At 37.9% G+C, this 22245-nt stretch overlaps 4 protein-coding genes across 13 annotated transcripts in view; 3 read left to right on the forward strand and 1 right to left on the reverse strand.

Moving 5' to 3' along the window:
- Positions 1 to 572: 572 nt before the first annotated feature.
- On the forward strand, positions 573 to 7964 carry LOC113042240 (repressor of yield of DENV protein homolog). The gene is made up of 10 exons (XM_026200912.1): positions 573 to 721; positions 1015 to 1156; positions 1317 to 1366; positions 1691 to 1729; positions 1864 to 1917; positions 2012 to 2053; positions 2171 to 2326; positions 2425 to 2528; positions 2671 to 2828; positions 6735 to 7964. The coding sequence occupies exons 1-10, from the start codon at positions 695 to 697 to the stop codon at positions 6944 to 6946; spliced, it is 984 nt and encodes a 327-aa protein (XP_026056697.1). The 5' UTR covers positions 573 to 694; the 3' UTR covers positions 6947 to 7964.
- A 932-nt stretch (positions 7965 to 8896) lies between these two features.
- LOC113041421 (heme-binding protein 2-like) lies at positions 8897 to 11568 on the forward strand. Of its 2 annotated transcripts, XM_026199938.1 has the most exons (7): positions 8897 to 8928; positions 9044 to 9103; positions 9244 to 9325; positions 9675 to 9795; positions 10962 to 11101; positions 11185 to 11348; positions 11450 to 11568. In XM_026199938.1, coding segments are annotated over exons 1-7 (648 nt in total). In that variant the 5' UTR covers positions 8897 to 8926; the 3' UTR covers positions 11529 to 11568. The 2 variants fall into 2 exon arrangements, with proteins under 2 accessions (XP_026055723.1, XP_026055715.1); XM_026199930.1 differs by having other exon boundaries at positions 11185 to 11539.
- A 71-nt stretch (positions 11569 to 11639) lies between these two features.
- On the forward strand, positions 11640 to 18326 carry LOC113042276 (nuclear receptor subfamily 5 group A member 2-like). The gene is made up of 7 exons (XM_026201007.1): positions 11640 to 13433; positions 14027 to 14142; positions 14255 to 14396; positions 15020 to 15771; positions 16633 to 16752; positions 17024 to 17171; positions 17257 to 18326. Exons 1-7 carry the CDS (start codon positions 13334 to 13336, stop codon positions 17502 to 17504), a joined length of 1626 nt encoding a protein of 541 aa, XP_026056792.1. The 5' UTR covers positions 11640 to 13333; the 3' UTR covers positions 17505 to 18326.
- LOC113042248 (calmodulin-regulated spectrin-associated protein 3-like) overlaps positions 18018 to 22245 on the reverse strand; it is a 28389-nt gene continuing 24161 nt past the window's right edge. For 6 of the 9 annotated variants that reach the window (XM_026200971.1, XM_026200989.1, XM_026200980.1 and 3 more), the window contains 6 exons: positions 22068 to 22192; positions 21326 to 21609; positions 21143 to 21236; positions 20943 to 21055; positions 20398 to 20516; positions 18018 to 20256 (listed from right to left, as the gene is read on the reverse strand). In XM_026200971.1, the coding sequence (XP_026056756.1) occupies positions 19954 to 20256; positions 20398 to 20516; positions 20943 to 21055; positions 21143 to 21236; positions 21326 to 21609; positions 22068 to 22192 (1038 nt within the window). In that variant the 3' untranslated portion in view covers positions 18018 to 19953. The remainder of the gene's footprint in view (positions 20257 to 20397; positions 20517 to 20942; positions 21056 to 21142; positions 21237 to 21325; positions 21610 to 22067; positions 22193 to 22245) is intronic. The other 3 variants (XM_026200940.1, XM_026200931.1, XM_026200951.1) reach the window with 3 other exon arrangements.

Raw genomic sequence — 22245 nt, forward strand, 5'->3', positions numbered from 1 at the left:
AATAATAATAATAATAATAATAATAATAATAATAATAATAATAATAATAATAATAGTAAAAGTAATAACTGTTATTATTATTAGGCCTATATAATTATAAAAATATATAATAATATATATTTAAAAAGTATGTCCTAAATTGATTATTTATAAATAGGTTTAATATTTGTATTAAACTTTTAGACTGTGTCTTAATAACTAGTTTGACTAACAAGCAGTTAACCAAGTGGTAATCAGTCTTACTTTTCAGATTCAAATTAGACCAATATATACCATTGTATGTAACTGAATTTAAAAAAAAATGTATGACCAGCCTTGAAGAAAAAAATTGGATGACTAACTTTTAAGAGTAGTCTAAGTAGTTTATGCATCTGATCCCCATACAGAATCAAAATGACGCAATGACGTTATACTGAAACACGCAATTGATTAAAGAATTACTGAACAAATCGGATTGATTCTTTATAGTGAACCGATTCAGGAGATTCGAATAACTCAATGAATCTGAATCTTCACTACAAATTCGCATGAACGATATTGTGGCGACCTCTAGTGGTCAATGCTATATTATTTTTGATCAAACTGAAAGTAATATCACACTGATATACTGAAAGCGCTAAAGGAAACGGTGCGACAGTATAAGAGGTTTAGCATTGTCGTTACAGATACTAAAACAACACCGAACGACAGAGAGATGAGCCGAATACAGGAAGAAGTAGAGGTATAGTATTTGTTATTCGAATAAACATACAGTTAAATGGCACATGATATTTTATTGGAGACATTATGACAGGCACGCTATTAAAGGAAGTATACTACAGCAACTTCCTCAACAGTCACAGTGTATTTTGCTCGTAGTTAAAAACGGATTGATGTGTTCCTGCATTAAAGGAATCAACTTCGTACTAATCTTAAGGGCCACACACGAGTCTTACACAGTTTTATACTACGTGGTTGTTCTTTCAAATAAAGATAAATAACAGTAAATATGTCTTGTGCTCTCTGTTGACTTAGTTGGAAAAAAGTGTCAGGCGACTGAGAGAGAGGTTTCATGGACTTGTTGAAATTGACAAGGCTGTAGTGCTCATGAGACGCTATGAAAACAATCATCGTATGGTTGCAATGTGTATCGCCCTGATGGAAGACAATGAGAGGGGTAAAGTGCAAACCTTTTCTCCTGCGAACTCTCATAAGTGTATTATTTGCCGTTACTCACTCTACTATTCATGCAATTTCTCTTTATAACATTTTTTATATGTGCTTTTTGTGTGTTTGTGTCGACTGCACATCTTATTTATGTGTTTTTTCATATCTAGAGCTGGACGAGGAAGACATGTCAGCTTTGAATAATGACCCTGTAGCTAAGGTATGGTGCAGGTGACTTCTGTCAGTTTGTTTGCATTTATGGAAAGAGCTTGTGGGTTTAATTTGTAGCAAAAAATAATTGGTACACATATGGCACATTTCATATATATATATAATCTAGTGCAGTGTCATCCATATATATATATATATATATATATATATATATATATATGGATGACACTGCACTAGATAAAAAAAAAATAACAGGGATTTAGCATTTGAAGAAAGGCATTTGTTATCAAATGCAATAATATGAAGTGTGTGTATACTTAAGTGCCCATTACTGGAGTCACTGTATAACTGTACATTTTCTGCACTCATATAGAACGTGGTTATGAAACTCAGAGCTGATGAAAAACAACAGGTAACATCCCAACCATCTGCTAACAACCTGTAAACATGATTTGTTATGTTACATAATTTCTGAAAGTACCAGGTACTGCTGTTTATTTCACAGTTTTTATTTGTATAATGGTGATAGTCATCAAAAATTTATAGGAAGAAAAACCTGCCCAGCCACCTGGATCCAGTGGTGCCAGTCAACCAGCACACGTAAGGAGTTTCTCTATATGGGTGTGAGTTTACAGAATAAATAAAACATCATGTTACACTGTAGTTTTATTGAATCACTCCTGTCCCACTTCAGGTAACAGCCAAGAAAAAGCCCAATGATGACACTGATATAGCGGTTAGTTGCTTTACAATGTTTACTTGAGCAATCAGTTGTACCAAGGTTAATACAGAAGAACTGTATGTGTACTGTAAGCAGTGTGAACTACAGTAACATGCACAGACCTGCTTGCAGGAGCTCAGGACGCGTCTACGAGTTCTGCCGTTAACAGAGGAGAACAAACGAATGTTTGACCAGGCTCAGGCAAACCAAATCCCTTCTGTCATTCATCAGTTTGCCTGCGAGTCATGTGACAAGGACTGGTGGCGACGTGTGCCTCAGAGGAAAAGGGTATGACGTCTGACCACACCTTACAAGCTCAAATCACTTTCACTCTGTGCTTTCCCTATGTTGAGCATTCATCTGTGTGAGCACTTGGCTTGTTACAGGTGTCACGTTGTCATCGATGCAAAAAGAAGTATGACCCTGTGCCAGCCAACAAAATGTGGGGTTGGGCAGAGTTTACCTGCCCAAACTGCTTACGGAACTTCAAGTAAGACATTCACGGGTTTTTTTTTGTATGCTGTACTGTATATTGCTGTTCTTCAGTTTTTAATGACAGTCATGGGATTGTTTTTCTTAGTTTTTTTCTGCATGACGAGGAGTATTGTATTAAGGTTTTGTGTTTCTGTTAGTGGCTTTGGTCGAATGGATGGACGTTCCCCATGTTACGGCTGTCGCTCAGCCATTTACCCCACAAAGATTATACCACCCAAGAAGAGAAGCATGGTGCCTGGGCCTAGAAGAAGAAATCAGCACAGCTGTCTTGCTGAAGACTGTTATAATCGAATGGGTAATTTGATGCTTTTTGACACAATGAGCACTAGAGGCCTTGCTCAATCTCAACGTGTCACAGTAGGCTTTTATTATATACAGGCTTCCGAACACCAAAATCAATCAATAAAGGTAATGTTAAAATATATTAACTTAGTCTGCAACACTGCAAACCACTGTATTCTTTGTATTGAGCCGTAAGATCGAGATGTGATGTCTAGATCCTCTAATGTGTTTGTTAACACAATTTTCTTTGAAAGCCAACAACATGAAATCTAAATTTGCTCTGCTTTAAATATGTTGCGCTTCTTTAAAATGCATTTGACTTTATTTCCAGCTGATGTCAACTAAGCTGTGCAAGTTATGGTAAATAATCATTTAGGCACTGTGTCAGCACAGTAACATAATGGCAGTTAACATTTGCCCGAGGCAAGATTTTAGATTTCAGACCCCCACCCCCACTTAAAAAAATGATAAAATGCTGATTTTTCAAAACTTTACTATGATATAACATAAGTATTTACATAAGTAGTACATAGATTGTGATAATAAGTAAATGGAGATGTTGAAACGCCTTGTAGGTATGTTATGATTGAATCTGTCAAAATAGCCTTTGAAGAACCCAGTCATGAGCTACTCCCACAGCTACGCCTACAGTGACAAGTACTTATTACAACAAAGAGAAATATGAGCAATATGAAATGCCTAAAATAGTCTTACAGACAACAAAGGCAACAAAATAAACCCTGTTATTTTAACATAGTATAAATATAATCTATAAATATTTGCACTTAGTGTAACGCTGGCGATGCAATGTTGCCGGATGTTGCTATTAATATAAACAAAAACCTATAAATAAACAAAATAAACAGAAATTATTTAAAATATTTTGGAATAGAACAAGTCAAAAAACGCTTACAATAGCTGGATCTTGCACACAACTCTGAATTGATTGAAGCGTCTCGCAGCGATCATTTTCATACCACCGACGCTAAACATTCTGAATTATACATGCAGACATTTACAGTATTGTTCAAAATAATAGCAGTACAATGTGACTAACCAGAATAATCAAGGTTTTTCGTATATTTTTTTATTGCTACGTGGCAAACAAGTTACCAGTAGGTTCAGTAGATTCTCAGAAAACAAATGAGACCCAGCATTCATGATATGCACGCTCTTAAGGCTGTGCAATTGGGCAATTAGTTGAATTAGTTGAAAGGGGTGTGTTCAAAAAAATAGCAGTGTGGCATTCAATCACTGAGGTCATCAATTTTGTGAAGAAACAGGTGTGAATCAGGTGGCCCCTATTTAAGGATGAAGCCAACACTTGTTGAACATGCATTTGAAAGCTGAGGAAAATGGGTCGTTCAAGACATTGTTCAGAAGAACAGCGTACTTTGATTAAAAAGTTGATTAGAGAGGGGAAAACCTATAAAGAGGTGCAAAAAATGATAGGCTGTTCAGCTAAAATGATCTCCAATGCCTTAAAATGGAGAGCAAAACCAGAGAGACGTGGAAGAAAACGGAAGACAACCATCAAAATGGATAGAAGAATAACCAGAATGGCAAAGGCTCAGCCAATGATCACCTCCAGGATGATCAAAGACAGTCTGGAGTTACCTGTAAGTACTGTGACAGTTAGAAGACGTCTGTGTGAAGCTAATCTATTTTCAAGAATCCCCCGCAAAGTCCCTCTGTTAAAAAAAAGGCATGTGCAGAAGAGGTTACAATTTGCCAAAGAACACATCAACTGGCCTAAAGAGAAATGGAGGAACATTTTGTGGACTGATGAGAGTAAAATTGTTCTTTTTGGGTCCAAGGGCCACAGGCAGTTTGTGAGACGACCCCCAAACTCTGAATTCAAGCCACAGTACACAGTGAAGACAGTGAAGCATGGAGTTGCAAGCATCATGATATGGGCATGTTTCTCCTACTATGGTGTTGGGTCTATTTATCGCATACCAGGGATCATGGATCAGTTTGCATATGTTAAAATACTTGAAGAGGTCATGTTGCCCTATGCTGAAGAGGACATGCCCTTGAAATGGTTGTTTCAACAAGACAATGACCCAAAACACACTAGTAAACGGGCAAAGTCTTGGTTCCAAACCAACAAAATTAATGTTATGGAGTGGCCAGCCCAATCTCCAGACCTTAATCCAATTGAGAACTTGTGGGGTGATATCAAAAATGCTGTTTCTGAAGCAAAACCAAGAAATGTGAATGAATTGTGGAATGTTGTTAAAGAATCATGGAGTGGAATAACAGCTGAGAGGTGCCACAAGTTGGTTGACTCCATGCCACACAGATGTCAAGCAGTTTTAAAAAACTGTGGTCATACAACTAAATATTAGTTTAGTGATTCACAGGATTGCTAAATCCCAGAAAAAAAAAATGTTTGTACAAAATAGTTTTGAGTTTGTACAGTCAAAGGTAGACACTGCTATTTTTTTGAACACACCCCTTTCAACTAATTGCCCAATTGCACAGCCTTAAGAGCGTGCATATCATGAATGCTGGGTCTTGTTTGTTTTCTGACAATCTACTGAACCTACTGGTAACTTGTTTGCCACGTAGCAATAAAAAATATACTAAAAACCTTGATTATTCTGGTTAGTCACATTGTACTGCTATTATTTTGAACAATACTGTATATGAGGAGTTTAGCAGCAAATTAGTCAATCAGAGAACAAATTTAATTTTCAAACATGAAAAATTTACAGAGGTCCGGGCCTTGGTGACCTCATAGCTGGCTATGGCCATGCATACATACAGTGGAAAATGACATACTTAAACTTAATTATTTCATTTTATGAATGCTAGATTATAGTCCTAGTCTTGGTCTTTTTCAGGAGACATTTAGCCTCTTTTTGGTGAATTAAAAGCAAGCAGTATGTAGGCTGATATTAAAACAACATTACAGAAGCTTACATTTATTTTAAAGTAAATAAAGTAAAAATTAAATAAGCAGTTAACTCAAGGAAAAACATTCCACGGTGTCAGTGTTGCCAGTAAAGATGTTCTTAAAAGTCTATTTCAAAATACTACATAAACATCACAGGCTGATACATAGTTGTTAACTTGTGATTTTTATATCTATATTTATATTTTTCGCTCTTCTTTGATTCGCTTTTGCATTGTGCCCCCTGCATGCAAAATTAATGCATTATGACGATGTATTATAATTACGTCATGATGACGCAGAAAGTGTTTAAAGTAGCCCAACATGACATGTTGTCAAATCTTATGATTTTTCGTTGATGAACTTTATTTTATTCTAATATTATTTTAATCAGTTTGATGATCGATCAGTACCAAAAATATGTTAACTGTCAGAAATTATTTAGCCTAATAAATAGGTGTAGGAGCTCACGATGGTCACAAGAGGGCAAAAAAAAAAAGAAGAAATTCCAAAGAATATAACAAATAAAAAAACTTCTCTGCGGTACCCACCAGTCATTTTGCGCCCTAGGCAACTGTCTGTGTCACCTATTCAGGTCCCATTCCGGCATGAATCACCATTCTGATGAATATAATCAAGTCCCGTTATTTTTTTTCAGCATCATTGAAAAATACATTGGGGTGTAAATGCCACTAGTGTGAATGCTTCTGTTTTGAAATTTTCTCATTTAAAACAACAATTTATTTACAAATTATATTAGAGGACTAGTTTACCCAAAAAACTTACTCACCCTTGTGGAGTTTCACAGTCCAAACATCTGAGAAACACATTACAATAATCCACAAATAATCCAAATCTTAACTCTTGAATCTGCAAACACCGATGTTCTCAGATTTCTGGAGCCCTCTGTGTGTCTCAGTGCAGAAGCAAAAATGGCCTGTGACTTCTATTTCATGTCGGTTTAACATTTTTAAAGCAGAACTGCATGAATACAAACATCTGCATGTTTGTCTCACCTAGAGCCCCATGTTCCTGGTACCGAATGCGTTCACCCACATAGCAGACAGAAGAACAGGAAGCCACGTGTGGTTTACCCCAGCCCCGCTCACATCAGCAGCGGATCCACTGTCAACACCTGTCTGAGTCAGGGCAGTCTGATAGAGAGCATCAACGAGCTCATTCTAGATGACATCGAAGAAGAGTCTGATGAAGATTCTGACAGCAGCACCTGAGGGAGCAGCTTCAGCTCTTGCTTTGAATGAAACATTATATAATTTTTGATGTAATTTCAAATAATTCACTCAAAGTAACAAATGTATTGAGGCCTAAGCAGCCCTAATGAAATATGCAATGCACTGCAAGCTGTATGAACACAGTGCAACACACACCAAACACAGAATACAGATACAATTAAGGATCAATTAGCACACACCCTGAGGTGTGTGTATGAGAGAGTGAGCATTTGAGGTGATACGAAACTATAATGCTGTCAACAAACCTGGAAATGCTTAATAGTTGCCAGGCATTCAGCAGCACTGTGATACGAGGTTTATAACAGAGCTGATGTAAACAGACGAATGCAGGCAGATATTCCTTTCCTTATTCTATGAATTATGTTATATTGTTGGTTGGTAATTTTTTTGCATATATAAATTATATTTCCCCCTCACATGATCACGTAATGATTATTTGTGTGTCATTGTTATGGTCTTATCAATGGATTCATAAGCCACACACAAATAATCATCTGTAACACAATACAATAACAGTTAAATAACAATACAATAACAGTGTACAATAACAGTTCATTTGATGCCTTATTGATCTTAGGTAAGATTAATCTCACTATTTATACTGGTTTAAATTCAGAAGTTCTATCTGTTAACATTTCTTAACGCACTGTGATCTCAAATATTAAAATTAACATTTTAACATTAGCAAAGGATTGTAAATGATGTAAAAATATTGTTACTGAATGTTAGTTAACTAATGTTAACAAAGAAGACCTTACTGTAAAGTGGTCCCTAGTCTTCAAATAAAATAAAAAACAGACTTGCTGTTATGTCAGCCTTACAAAACAAGCCGTCCATACACACATATGGCGAACACAAGGCGAACTCTAATATTTCCCAAATGAAAACTTCAGGGACATGTGCAGAGGAAATTATGCCCAAAGACAAACAATGTGTTAAACCTTGTAATAATGTGTCAAAATAAAAATGATCTGGAATAAACATGGATTTGAGCGCAGATGCATTTGTCTTTGCAATTAAATCTGAATTTTACTTAATACTGTCTTTGCATAATTACACAGACAAATAATAATCATATCAGATGTCGAGAGAACTTCACAATGTATGATGAACTGTACAATGCATGAAACAAGACACCCTGCTACACCCAACACCTGTAAAACCATTACAAAAGCCTAAACAAAAGATACCAGATAGCACCAATACTGAAAAGAAGACAAAGAATAATCCCTTTAACAACTAAACCTTTGTATATAGCCTGAATGAAACACGAACAACTAGGAGATCTACACTTGAGCAATAAAGGAAATCACACAATTCTAGGTTTTTGCTTAAGCCAGAGAACACAGTATAGTTATAATTTGTCAAATTAAACTGCTATGGCTGAAATTGGACACTCCAACACAGAACTAGAGTTCAAGACTACATTTCTGGGTACACTGTAATCACCTGGTCAAATTTCTCATTTCAAACCATGCGTTAAAATAAATAATTATGTATTTAAAAAAAAAAATACTATCATGATAAATTGGATGTATATGAAGAGAAAAGCACAATGGATAAATTTGCATCTATTGAACTCTTTATATGGGCCAACAACTTCAGTCCATTTACTAAAGTTGCATGTGGTCACCTAAAAAAAATATTCCTCTAAGCAATTTTGACATTTATCCTGACTGTCTAGGTGTGGTCAGTCTGTGATCAAAGGTTATGTTTGCTTATTTTACATAAATTTAATGTAATTGACAGTCTGACCAAAAAATAAGTAAAAAACAAAATAGTGTCCCTAGCGGATGAGATAACTTCTCTTACTTAATGTGCTTACATGACTATAGGGTTGGGGTGTGTCTTGTAGGAGGGAACAGAGATCATAACACTGTGTGTATAAATAACAGCAGCTTGCAGCACACCTCCATTCTTCCTCTCTGACCAGCATCAAGCTAGAAAACATTCTACAACATGTAAGTTCTGAAACTTTTTTTTTTTTTTTACAATGCTGTAAAAATTACTTGAAGTTGCTGCTGGAGTTCCCTAAAGGTAACCTCATTCTTTCAAATTGTTTTAAATGTTTTAAAGGATTTGCCTGACAGGAGTGATTGTGCTGCTCTTTACAGTGACTGTAAATGCAAGAGTTGGGTGAGAATCATTTTTGCTTCCCTTGCAGCAGTAAAATAGCCACACAACAAAGACTATATATATATATATATATATATATATATATATATATATATATATATGTCCATTCTTGTGTCATGTCTTGTGTTTGCATCTCTCAGGTTCTCCAGTGAATCCAGTTACTGCACTGAGACAAAGGAATGTTTTCTGTTCGACTTGGTTTGTGCAGGAAAAGATTATGAGGTGATTATGAGGTGAGGTGAGATGTACATAAAGAAACTGAATGCATTAAAAGACAAGCTCAAGCACATTAACCTGGGGCCAGGCTCATGAAACATTCTAAAGAAAAGAAAAGAAAAAGTCTTCTTAACTGCAATTCTATTCTTTTTTCTAAAGACTGACCTTAAGACACAACTTTTTGAAACGAATCTTCTTAAAAATCACCTCAATGAGTTCATAAAGTTTGGATAGCCCTAGTATATATGCCTAATTAATGATTTATTGAACTTATTAGGTTATTTTAAATCAAATCTTATATTTAAGCATAACAACAACTCTAGTCATTGTAATGATAAGTGCTCTTTTCCTACAGGTACGGCACTATGGTGCTGCCAAGTGGGTGACCACAGAAGCTGAATCCTATTTCATGGAAATGGCAACTGCAAGAGCATTCAGGAAACTTTATAAATACATCACTGGAGAAAATGAGGCTGGTGGGTTTGTTTGTGGGTTTTGCCTACATTGTGAGGGGCCTCTGGCTTTGTGGCGGGCCTATTAATTGTTAATTCGTATTCATCCAAGTACACAACAAATATTCATTGTTATTCACAAACAGACATTCAGGTTTTTTTTGGGGGGGGGGGGGGGGATTTATGCCACTTTAGTTATGTTGGACAATGAGTGACCATCCAACCTTAAACCATTAACGCTAAAAATGCAAATATACATTCATATTAATAGTAATCCATTTAAATTATTTGTAAAAACTTTTTAATTCATACAATGAATGATCGGTACGTCAAAAATACATGCAATCTGTGTACTTGTGCTGACTTGTGCGGAGTTGATATCTGGTCATTGACAGCAGTTTGGAACACATTGTTAAGGCAGAATGTTCGCTGCGAGTCGTTGCTAAGTCATCATACCTACACAGTGTTATTATAAATAATAAGACAATATCTGTAGTTAGTATTGATTAAACTGGAGGGGAAAGTTAACACTATGTTTCCTGATGATATCTCTCAAAGGTAACATGTTAAGCATGAAAATTCATGGCCCTAGTATTGAGCCTTGTGGTACTCTGTACTGCATTTGTGATCAATATGATACCGGTTCATTCACTGCTAAAAATTTATGGCGGTCAGATAAGTATGATTTTAACCAAGCCAATAAAATTCCACAAATGCCACTGACAGACAACGCTAAAAATGTGGCAAGCAGTACAGGTGACAATAACAGGAGAAGAAGCCATGACTCCCTGTGATTGCTGAATGAGTCCGACTTAACACACAGCGAGAGAGAGAAAAGTAATCGTAGGTGTGAATGATGAGCTAACAGACTAACATAATGCTAATGCTCTGCACTAGTGTTGAGAATTAAGTAATATTTTAGCAGTTTAAACATCAGAGTGATAGTGATATCATGAGTGATAGAACGATAGAGATTCAAAAAGACAAACAAAGTTACACAGAGCTACAATTGCAAAACACTCAGCAGCACAGCAGATGGGAACCAGAACAACGTTTGAAAAACAAATGTGTAGTTTTAAATAAAAAAATTATAAATATACATATTATTTAAACTACAACAAATGGTAATAGTACCATACAAATATCAAGTTTGTGAGAATTTCAATCAAATTATTGTCCTTATTTTCTAGGTGCAAAGATTGACATGACTGCTCCAGTGATTGTTAAAGTCATTGAGAGCGCGAGCAAGTGGCAGTCATCAGTCTATGTTCTCAGCTTCCTCCTGCCCTCCAACTACCAGGCCAGTCCACCCAAACCTACCGATCCATCTGTGAGTCTCATTGATATTCTCTGTGCTTTCTATTAGACTGAGTCTTTTTTTTCTTTACCTTTGTTAATTAGATTTGTTTGCAGATATATTTTACAGACACTCCAGATATGAAAGTATATGTCAAAAGCTACGGGGGCTGGATGATGTCAGTTGTGGCCAGATCGCAGGCCCAGAGTCTGAAGACATCGCTGGACAATGTACAGGCTACATATGAGACAGGATACTACTATAATGTCGGCTATAACAGGTGCGCGCAGCTTGTAGATGAGACCTCCTTTCTGCCAATAACATTCTTTAATTTCTGTAATTCTTATGTTTTTTTATTGTGTGTGTGTGTGTGTGTTTCAGCCCAATGAAGATTATGAACAGGCACAATGAGGCATGGTATATTGTCAAGGGTGAGCCTGTGTGTCCTAAGACTGAATAATTTAGCTGAGGTGTCTTTTAAAGGTAAATGATTCATTTAAATAAGAAAAATAATTCTTAGTAATTAATTATAAAGTAATAGTACTGCATACTGCAAAAGTAATAAAACTGCATTATCCCTATGCTATAGTAATAGCAGGTTTAATTGCCTTATAACATATTTTTTTCTAATGAGTATAGGATATATACATTTTACTGTAGGATATTATACCATGAGCACATATACTGTAAAAGGTTTTGGTTTTGTTAAGTAGACGACGTAAAAAAAGGGAATTTGTCACACAAAAAAAGTCTCCAATGTTTGGTATTTGGTGTATAAGCATTTGTCATAAGCAGCTGTGATGAAAATAAAATGCCAACATTGTAATAATCTTGTGTGTCTGTGTGTGTGTAAAAACTATATAAATGTTGAAATATATTTTTATTACTTAGACATTATTAGTACATATAGAGTGACAACTGAAATTGATATCACTTAGTTTGCATTGCAGGCTATTTCCTCTTGCTTTCTAGGCATATGCACAAAAAACATGTGCATCAAACTGAATATTTTTTGATCAGTTTGGGCCTCTGAATTAAATCTATGAGTTGTTTTGTTGTTTTCTAATGTGAGCTCCATTGTCTCAGTGTATCATACCATTTGGCCAAAATGATGTATCAAATATGATATAAAACGTGCACAATTATATATATAGCTTTTAAATACTATCAACAGAGTAAAACTGTGCATTATAGTGCCACCTATAGTGCCATGTCAAGAGAACATGAATTGTGGATGGGATTTGGGATCTTCCTTCAAGGCTTGGCATTCACTACACTCCACAATTTTACAGACTAAGAAAAAAAAAGAAAAAAGAATGATGCCCAAGCAGCTTGTTTGTATTCTTAGTGAACAAAGTTTTTCCATATTTTCAATTTTTAAATGTCATTTTTGCTCAACAATGCAAGAACAATGATTCTACATTATACATATAATAGATTTTTTCGATAGCTAAAATTTGTCATCAACCAGCTATTTGTATTTCAAAGAACAGCCTAAGCCGTTGCACACATTTTGGTTTCATTAAGAGTCCAAACAATACCTCATTTAACTTGACACAATGTGTCTTTTTCATTACTCAGGTTAATCTATCACCCTTGAACTGTTTTATGGCCTTTGACGTCAGACCCCACTTCACTCTACTTACCTGCTGCCTTCATCATAACTAGACTCGCTGTTTTGTAATTGATTCCAAAGGTGCTGGAACCTCACTTATTGATTAAAAGCTACATTAGTTAGCAAGTATACACAGAATATATTATGTGTGTTGATGCACACATTTGAGGAACAGAGTAATCAGATTTAAATGTACAGAAATATGGAAGAATAGAAAGAGGGAGGACTGTAATGAAAATGTATGTTCTGCTTCTTGGAGTTTACCGAACACTGGGGAATCACACAGGTTCTGTGGTTGGGTTGGTCTGATCAACACGAATTATAGAAGTCTAATTTGGAAGATTCATGAATGGATTGCATCAGATCTTATTGTGTTTATTTTTCTTATGGTGAGTGTCACCCTGCATATATTCTGCTCCTGCGATGATCATGCATCTTGGATGAATGAGGTCTTGCTTGTTGGGAAGGTGTGACAGACTCAGATTTATTACCCTGAGCATCGAGCAAAGTCCGACTGAGGGCCTTTACACAGCACCATCTGTGAGACACCCTGCGTCTGTTTTCCTCCCTGTCCTGCTCTGAGTCCTGGAGGACTGTACAGTTATGAATGAGAGCTTACAAAGACCCATGACACCCCTCTCCTATGGACAATGAACATCTCAGACTACCCCTTGGATCACCCCCAGCCCACAGCCCACCACTCTGCCGAGTACATACAGGACCTTGTGTCACAAGAGGGACCATCGACATGTAAGTAGAGCTTCAGATCTGAGACACTTCAATGGCTTTAGCAATAGCACTAAATGCTAATGTAATACATTTGGCAATAGCACACTTTTAGTCACTAATAACATTTTTATTTAGAATGTTGAGGTATACTAATAATCTTGTTAAATGATTTGATTGTGCTGAACAGTTCGGTCATGTTTAGTATGCATACTGAGAAAAGATTTGTTATTATTTCATTCAATAGATAATTGCTTCAGCAACTCTATATATAAAAAAAAACAGTACTTTTCAGAAGTCAGTTTATTTATCTTGTCTTTTGACTGCTGAAAACATCTGTAAGGATTATGCAAGCCTTATATCTCGGATTTTAATCAATCGGGTGATAAGAGACTAAGCCAATTTGAGATATCATAGACTGCCGTGATGATTTATCAGAAAGACTCGTCACAAAATGGTTCAACCATACACCCCTCTCCTAGACAATTATCTTACGGTAGGCTTCTTGATTTTTATTTTGGGTTTCCTAAAGGTGACAAGAAAGAGTTATTTTAACAAAGAAAGTTGACAAAGGGAACATTAACACTTCAAAACTGAATGAATTTAATATCTCACAGCTCAGGAGTTAAAGCCAGACCCAGACGGTAGGGCAACTCAAGAAGAGGGCTGTCCCGTGTGTGGTGACCGGGTGTCAGGATATCACTACGGTCTACTCACCTGTGAGAGCTGTAAGGTACGTGTACAACCAGCCAGACAGTAACAAGAACACATTAGTAGCTTTCATTTCAAAAATAAAATCGACATCCTGATCATTCTTAAGCACTAAAGACAGATATTCTCACCAGGGCTTTTTTAAGCGCTCTGTACAGAACAACAAGCGCTATTCATGTGCAGACGCACAGTGCTGCCCCATGGACCCAGCCCAGAGGAAACGATGCCCTTACTGCCGCTTTCAGAAATGTCTAGCTGTTGGCATGAAGAAAGAAGGTAAGCCTGCAAACTCAAACAATGAGTCCATGAGCATTAAGTTTGGTAGATATTCTTTCAGTTCTTTAAAAAAAGACTTTGTGCAAGGGAAAATGAGGTTATTGTCTCTGAGATATGGAAAAATATTCACAGTTAGCAATCCGTGATATCTTTGATCCAGTTTCCACTTATCTTTGAAACCATAAACCAGTGCAATAGCAATCTTTGATGACCCAGTAAGGCAAAAAATGAAATGTGCACACAAGCAAAAATGATTTAATTACGTAACTTTAATAGTTTAGAATCTTTACGAAATGTCAATATTTTCTTAGTTTTTTTTTTTAATAGTTTTTATTTTTTACAGTGCTAGTTTGATCATTTAGAGTAATGATTCTCAAACCTATCTTGGAGAGCGCCTAGCAGTGCACATTTTGGATGTCTCCCTTTATTTTACCCATCCTCTTCTGGTCTTGGAGTCTCTAAAGAGCTGAAGGTGTTTGATTGGGAAAAGTTAAAAAATGTTTAATGTTGGTGTGCCTCCAGGAACTGGTCTGAGAAACAATAATTTAGGACTGTGAGAATTGACAATGCTCTTTTGACCTTCACAATATGGGTTTAGTTAATTGTAAAATTACTTGTCACAGCTGTACGTGCGGACAGAATGAGAGGTGGCCGAAACAAGTTTGGACCTCTATACCGACGGGACAGGCATCTGAAACAGCAAAGGGGGATCTACTACCAGACGAACACTGCCCCCTACAGGGTCAAATTTGAGGGACCACAAGCACTGGTACCTACCACGCCTCATGATTTTCATGTCCTCAACCCCTCCCCTGCGTCTCTTGGCTCTGACCATTACCATCCACCTCAGCCCTTTCATCCCAGCATGAGCCAGTCCGAGTTTCCCATGCTGTTGGACTGCACCATGCCCAGAGACCGGACACTGTCTGATCCATCCCTACCTTTCCATACACTGTGCTATCCAGGCTTCCAAGGATATCCTCCTGAGAAAAGAGAGCTCCCCTTTAGCTATAGCTCTGCTTCGGTGACACCCCCTGCTCCAATCTCTCCTACTGTTCTCTCCACACCTGCACCTACACCCACTGCTACACTCACGCCAACCTCACCTCCAAGCTCCACTCCAACTCCAGCACAGAACCTGATACCCACTTCAACGCCAACCCCTAGTTCATGCTTCCTAAAAGAGCTCCTACAGGCTGAGCCAGATGAGAAGCAGCTCTGCATGCGGGTGTTAGCAAGCCTCCAAAAAGAACAGGCCTGCCGCGGAAAACATGACTGCCTCAACACCTTCAGCATCATGTGCAAAATGGCTGACCAGACTTTGTTTGGACTGGTGGAGTGGGCAAGAAACAGCACACTGTTCAAGGAGCTCAAGGTAGAAGAGTTTGCATATGATCGTACATACACTGGATGCATTGTGTTATGTGTTAGTGTAATCTTGAACATCACTGCTGAAAAGACCAGTATCAATGTGTCTTGTGCTCTGAGCCAGTCACTATGAACCATCCATGCAATTCCTGGATTAACATTTTTTGTTGGTCTTACAACATCATTGCTTTCAAAGGAACAAACACTGCCCCTAACCATACCATAACCCCTGTAAAATCACAGGGAAAATGTTGGTTGGTAAGAATGGAGAATGTCTCTAAAACCAACCCTAATTCTAACTCTACCCCCTTTGCATATCCCTAAAATTTGATTGTTAGGAATCTGATCCAGAGACATGTCCTATTTGGCAAAATTTTGGTTATTGCACCTGCCTAGTTTAAGTAAGCAAGCGTTGGTCAGATCCAAGTCTAAGTAGTGGAGCACCATGGTCATACTGTGCACCAGTGAAACTTGCAGGTGAAAGTTGCAAAATAGAAACATGAAATTTCACTGTTTTAGAAGGCACTGTTTTAGATGCCAGCATCCCATGCTTGGGCCTAGGGTATATAACAACATACATGCTTATATTATCAGCAGGGATAGGGTTTACATTTGTATGACCAATTGCCAGTGGTTCTCAACTCTGTCCCTCGAGGTCCAGTTTAACTCCAACCCTAATCAAACACGCATGAACAAGCTTATTCAGGTATTGAGGATTACGAGAAAGTTACTGACAGGTGAGTTTGATTAAGGTTGGAGTTAAGCTCTGCAGAAAAAAAAGTGGACCACAGATACCAGAGTTGAGAACCCCGGTATATGTTTTCCAAGTGGTTACTGCTGCATAAATAGAGTACTTGATCTCTTGCAGGTGGAGGATCAAATGGTGTTACTGCAGAGCTGCTGGAGTGAGCTTCTTGTTCTGGATTACTTATGTAGGCAGGTGGCTTATGGGAGAGGTGGCAGCATCTGTCTGATTACTGGACAACAGGTAAGAACACCTCAAATCACTAAGCCAGTTTCCCCTACTCCGTTCCTGGAGGCAAACCAAAAGGTCACATTGTGGATACCTCCCATATCTGACCCATCTCTACTTATATGCTGATTAGTTGAATCAAGTGATACGAATTTGGAAGAGTTGGGAAATTTGTACTATTGGTGTGCCTCCACTAACGGGACTGGGAAACACTGCATTTTGCCTTCGTTACAGTTTAGTGACTGTTAGTCTTTGCATTTTCTTTGACTTATTTTTATTGTACTAGATTGAAGTATCAACCATCCTCAGTCAGGCTGGAGCAACTCTTAGTAGTTTGGTGTCCAGAACCCAGGACCTTGTCTCCAAGCTTAGGTCACTACAGCTAGACAGAGAGGAGTTTGTGTGTCTCAAATATCTGGTTCTCTTCAATCCAGGTGGGTTTTATTTCCTTCCTAAAATGTTCAATCTAAATGATTCCTGTTAGACCAGAGTTGTAAGGGTCATGTGTTTTTAATGCAGACATTAAATCAGTACTGGACCAAAGGCAGGTAGAACAAACTCAAGAGCGTGTAAACAAGGCTTTGATGGACCACACTATGCAAACCCACCCAGGTCACCCTGACAAGTTTGGACAACTGTTGCTCCGTCTACCCGAGGTGCGCAGTATCAGCCTACAGGTGGAGGAATACCTGTATCAGCGCCACCTGCTGGGAGATTTGCCATGCAACTCATTGCTGACTGAAATGCTTCATGCCAAGCACACATGAGACAATCAAAATAAAGTTTGTTTTTTGGAAATGCTTTCATATATTTGGTATCTAATAATTGTGAACTTTGAACAAGTCCAGATGTCATCATTAGCTGGCTGTACTAGTTAGAAATAGAACAAACAGACAATAGGAACAAAAACTAGTTTCAGGTGCTATGAGATGTAAAGCACATCTACAGATTCTTTTTACTACTCAACTTACAGTTATGGATCACGTCCAGTCAAAAATGTAAGTGTTCAAACACTGAAATTTGTATAAAAAGACAGAGGCTCATCATAAATCTTTCTAATTGTTTACAAGATTGAGCTTCCAATAAAAGTGTCTGCATATATTGCTATGGTCTGATGATATCATGTGTCCTGTGTCTATGCAGCTATAGAAGGTTGAAGATCATGAAGCCAGTCAAGATCATTATCAAGTCATATTTCTAAAAAATAAAAAGGCAAGAAAAGTGGATACAATGTATATAACACATAGAACTTAAGTAAAATCAGCGATGATGAGAAATAATTGGGATTATTTAAAAATGGTTTTATTTTTCTAATCCGGTCACATGGGATTGATCCATAATCAAAGAATTTGGGAGAAAACACAAAAACTACCAACATGAACATGGAAACATTAAAAGGAAAATACTAAACATTAATGTGCTTTCTGAAATGAATGAGTGAATCACCACATTTGCAAGAACATAAATAATAAAATCTGAAACACAACTGAAAACTCTAGCTCCTCCTCACCCAATAAATACACCTTAGGTGACCTAACATTCTACAGAATTGCACAGAATCCAGTTACATTGAACCATCATGTTTTACCCAACAGACAAACACAAGAAGCCCACACATCTCCCATTCATTTGACAGAAACCTAGCATTCAACCATTTCAATTTTTCTTCTTTTTTCGCTCTTTTCAAAAATATGTACATCTTTAGGCAAATCTGTGAAGTACTTCATCTGATTCTACTAAGACAGGAAAGGGTGGCCTGACTGAATCAGTTGTTTTAGTGCTTTGATGAAGAGAAACAGACTAAATGCCCCTTTTATACAAAAAGACAACTTTAAGCCATCCACGGATCAAATAAGGCCAAGTTAGACAGCTTTGAGACTATTCATAGATCATAGTAATAGAAACAACATAATAGACACCATGGCTGCTCATCTGCCTTTTAATGTTTGTTTTTATATCACTTTCTGTTGGTGTTCACTATTGGAATATCACTATGTGCTGCTGCATGTTGGGACACCAAAGAGGACAACTTGTTCACTCAGCTCTGGGTACATAGAGTTAATATCAGATTTGTGTTCACGGTTTCTCACCATCTGTCTCAGTCTGGTCCCCGGTCCCCTGCTCACACACTCATTCACACCAGCACATCCAGCTCTAAAAGCGAAGCAGCAGGGTAGCTTATTCAATGCTTACAAATCTCCACAATATACAAATCATTGTCAAAAATGTAAGAATCAGCAATAAACATCATTCAGATGTACAGTATATTAAATCAGCCTTGATTTTTTTTTTCTTGCATTATTTTTCCAGTTACGCCTTAACAGACTTCCTTCATTTTTCGAGTATCATTAATGGAAATCAACAGCGTGTTCTGGCATCTTTTCACTTTTTCATTCATTCTTAACTAAAGCAAATGGGAAGTAAAAATATTTGAGTCTTTAACATGCTCCCCTGAGGTCCGAAAGCTTGAGTCATCCAGTTAGATTAGGTCATTAAGAAAACAAACATCCAGATGTCTAGACTGACTTTAGGAAGGCCAAAAGACAGAGTGGTTGGATTAGGGAGCAAGACGGACTCAAAATGGACAGCAGCGTGGGATTTTTTCACTTGACGTGACTTAAAGGAGAGTGGCTGCGCCCCTTGTAATACAGTTCTACATTCAGTCCCTTAAGACTGAGAAGCTGATGACGATAAACAGATGATAAGAAGGCCTGTGCTGGTACATTCATCAAAGACCAAAGATCCGATTTCATCTGGAGCATCCTTTACATGCCAACAGATCCAGTTCAGTGAGTAAAGGAGGGAAGGAGCTGAAACATTTCTGAGGATCTTTTTCTGGAGGACATTCATTTTACTTTAAAGATGAGACTGGAAAGTTGCATTTAAAGTTTTAACATTAAAGGACACATTTTGTACAATCTTAGAAAACCAATCAGGCCCTTTTCTTCTAAATATGACGTGAGTTCACTTCAGTTTCCTTTTAAGAAGATGGCAATGGAGATTTCTGAATAGATCCAGTAGTTACACAAAGGAGTTTTGCACAGTCACCAACCAATGAACTTCTGATGACTTTACTTTAATTTCTAGGGATTCTTTTTTGTTATTCCACTCTTTCTCCTGTCATGCACTCCACTGGTGTCCCGCTATTCTGCCGGAGTGAGGACAGAAACCAAAGGTGATGTGGCTAGCTCAGGCAGTTGGCATTTCCAGCAGGATTTATTTTGGGGTCCCGAGCTTCTTTGGGGTTCCCGGGCGCTTACGCTCCCATAGGTGGCCGGGAATGGTAAAGGCATCCACACTCATGGACATGGTCTTGGACGGGATAGTTGTAAACTGCTTACGGTCAGAGCTGTACTTGTAAATCGATTCCACCATAGTGAGATTGATAACACGTGGCCCGACACCTACGAGTCGAACCATCTCCTCTGTCTCAGGGTTCATGGTGTAAACTGCCCGGAATTGACAGCTGGCGTCCCGAAACAGAATGAGGAAATGGTTTGCAGGGCTTTTCTCCATTTCCTTTTGCAGTCAAGAAGGAAATACAAATGGACAGAGCAGACCATTACATCATGCATTCAAATGCCCCATGCAAATATGTGTTGGCTGTCTGCAATGAGTCATGAGATCCCAGAGTGTACCAAAGACTGATAGATCACTCACCTCTACAATCTTGTTTTTCTGCGGTTCGTTGACCTTGCCTGCCAAACAACAGCGAGAGATGGCATTATGGATAATGAACTTATTGGACTTGAAGCTTGGCTCCTTGTAGAGTTTCGGTCCTAAAATGGAAGTGCAAAAATGAATGCCATTGTTTAAAACACAACAGATCAAAGTAAGTTTTTGATCACATGAACTAATGTAAATGATCTTAAAACTCAAATGGTACTTGCTCATGCAAAACTTGCAATCCACTATGCAATACATTGCTAAATGGTTACTAGGTTGTTCACTGTCCCTAATCACAAGAGCACAAGTATATATATTGTGGTATTGAGATATGGCTCGAGTTTATAAAAGTCTATGAGACTTAGTCTCCTCAAAAAGTCACAGGATTTGTTGTGTCACTTATCACCAAACTGTGTCCAATAAGTAGTTCAACAAATTTAACACGTGAGGTTGTTGAAATACCTTACCCCAAAAATTAGAAAATGCTTTACACTAAGCACCACTAACCAAACTACAAATCGTGTAATTTTATAGATTACCAGTATATTCTGGGATGGAGGCTGCGGATGAAATAGTAGATTCATTTTCCCAGTCCCCATTCTGTGCAGCAAGACGGCCTGGAGACAGCAGTCTGGATGGTGAATGAGAACGACTGTGGGAAGGAACAAATGTTCAGAGATGCTCACAATGGACTAAGAGCAGGTGTTTTACCAGACAAACATATAAAGATTAGATTTACCTTGGAGATTTTCTGACAGTTAGCGTCCCATTGTCATTGGCCATGGAGGACAGATTCGTTGTTGAATGGGAGTAAACTTTATTTAGTCTAGAACCTGAGAAAGAAGAGTTGATATCACTTGTGTCTTTCCAACTGTGATTACCAATGGAAAGGAAACAAGCTTCCTGATGATCAATAACTTACCCATAAACCCTTTGGCTGGGCTGCGGGAGAGGTCAGAGTCATCTCTAAACACTGTTTTGGGCCTCTGCTTCTTGACGCCTCTAACTGTAGTGGGTTTCTGGCGGAGTACTTTATCTAGATCCTCCATTATTTTTAGCTGATGTCGCCGTTCATACTCCTGGCGGGTGAAGTCTCCACGCCGCTGAGGAGTGCCCTCTGGTGGAGGGGTGCGTGGAGGCGGAGGGGTAGAAGGAGTTTGGGGTCTCTCCTCTCCTCTGCGAGACTCATCCATTGAAGATGACCTACTGTTACATTTATAGACAGCATTGATAAAGGTCACAATGTCCAAATGGTCATACAGGGATTAACATATTGAGTTTGAGTGCATTAGATGGCATATAAAAAAACTTGCCACCACCTACAGTTAGGAAACTTCTATGCAGTTGCCAAGGTGTTCTGAGTGGTTTTCATGTGTTACTATAAAGTTGCAAAAGGTGGGTGGTTACTAGCAAGTAACTGCCCAAAGTTAAAAAGACCCCCCAAACAAATCTAAATGATATTCAGCCATAAATTTCAACAAAACCCTTATAAGAAAACAATTAGTGGTAATACTCTTAATAGCATTGTAACCAAGTTTATTACACTGATAACATATGGCTCAGGCCCCTCCTTCAATGAAAGACTATCCTCTAAGAAAGTAAAATGAAACATCTTCTGACTAATCCTAAATGTCACTTTCCACAGCTTTGTTGGTAGGCCTTACCTTGGCTCCCTCTCTCTTTCTTGCTCCTGTCTTCGTCTCTTGATCTCCTCTGCTCTCTTTTGTTGTTTCTCAAGTAATGCTGCTCTTCTCCTCTCCATCTCATCCTCAGGTCGAGCTTCATCCTGCTAAAGAGTTTCAGGGAGTTAGATAAAGACCACAACTATTAGGCTAAATGTCT

The sequence above is a fragment of the Carassius auratus genome, chromosome 3 (assembly GCF_003368295.1).
Source record: "Carassius auratus strain Wakin chromosome 3, ASM336829v1, whole genome shotgun sequence".
Classification (NCBI taxonomy): Eukaryota; Metazoa; Chordata; class Actinopteri; order Cypriniformes; family Cyprinidae; genus Carassius; species Carassius auratus.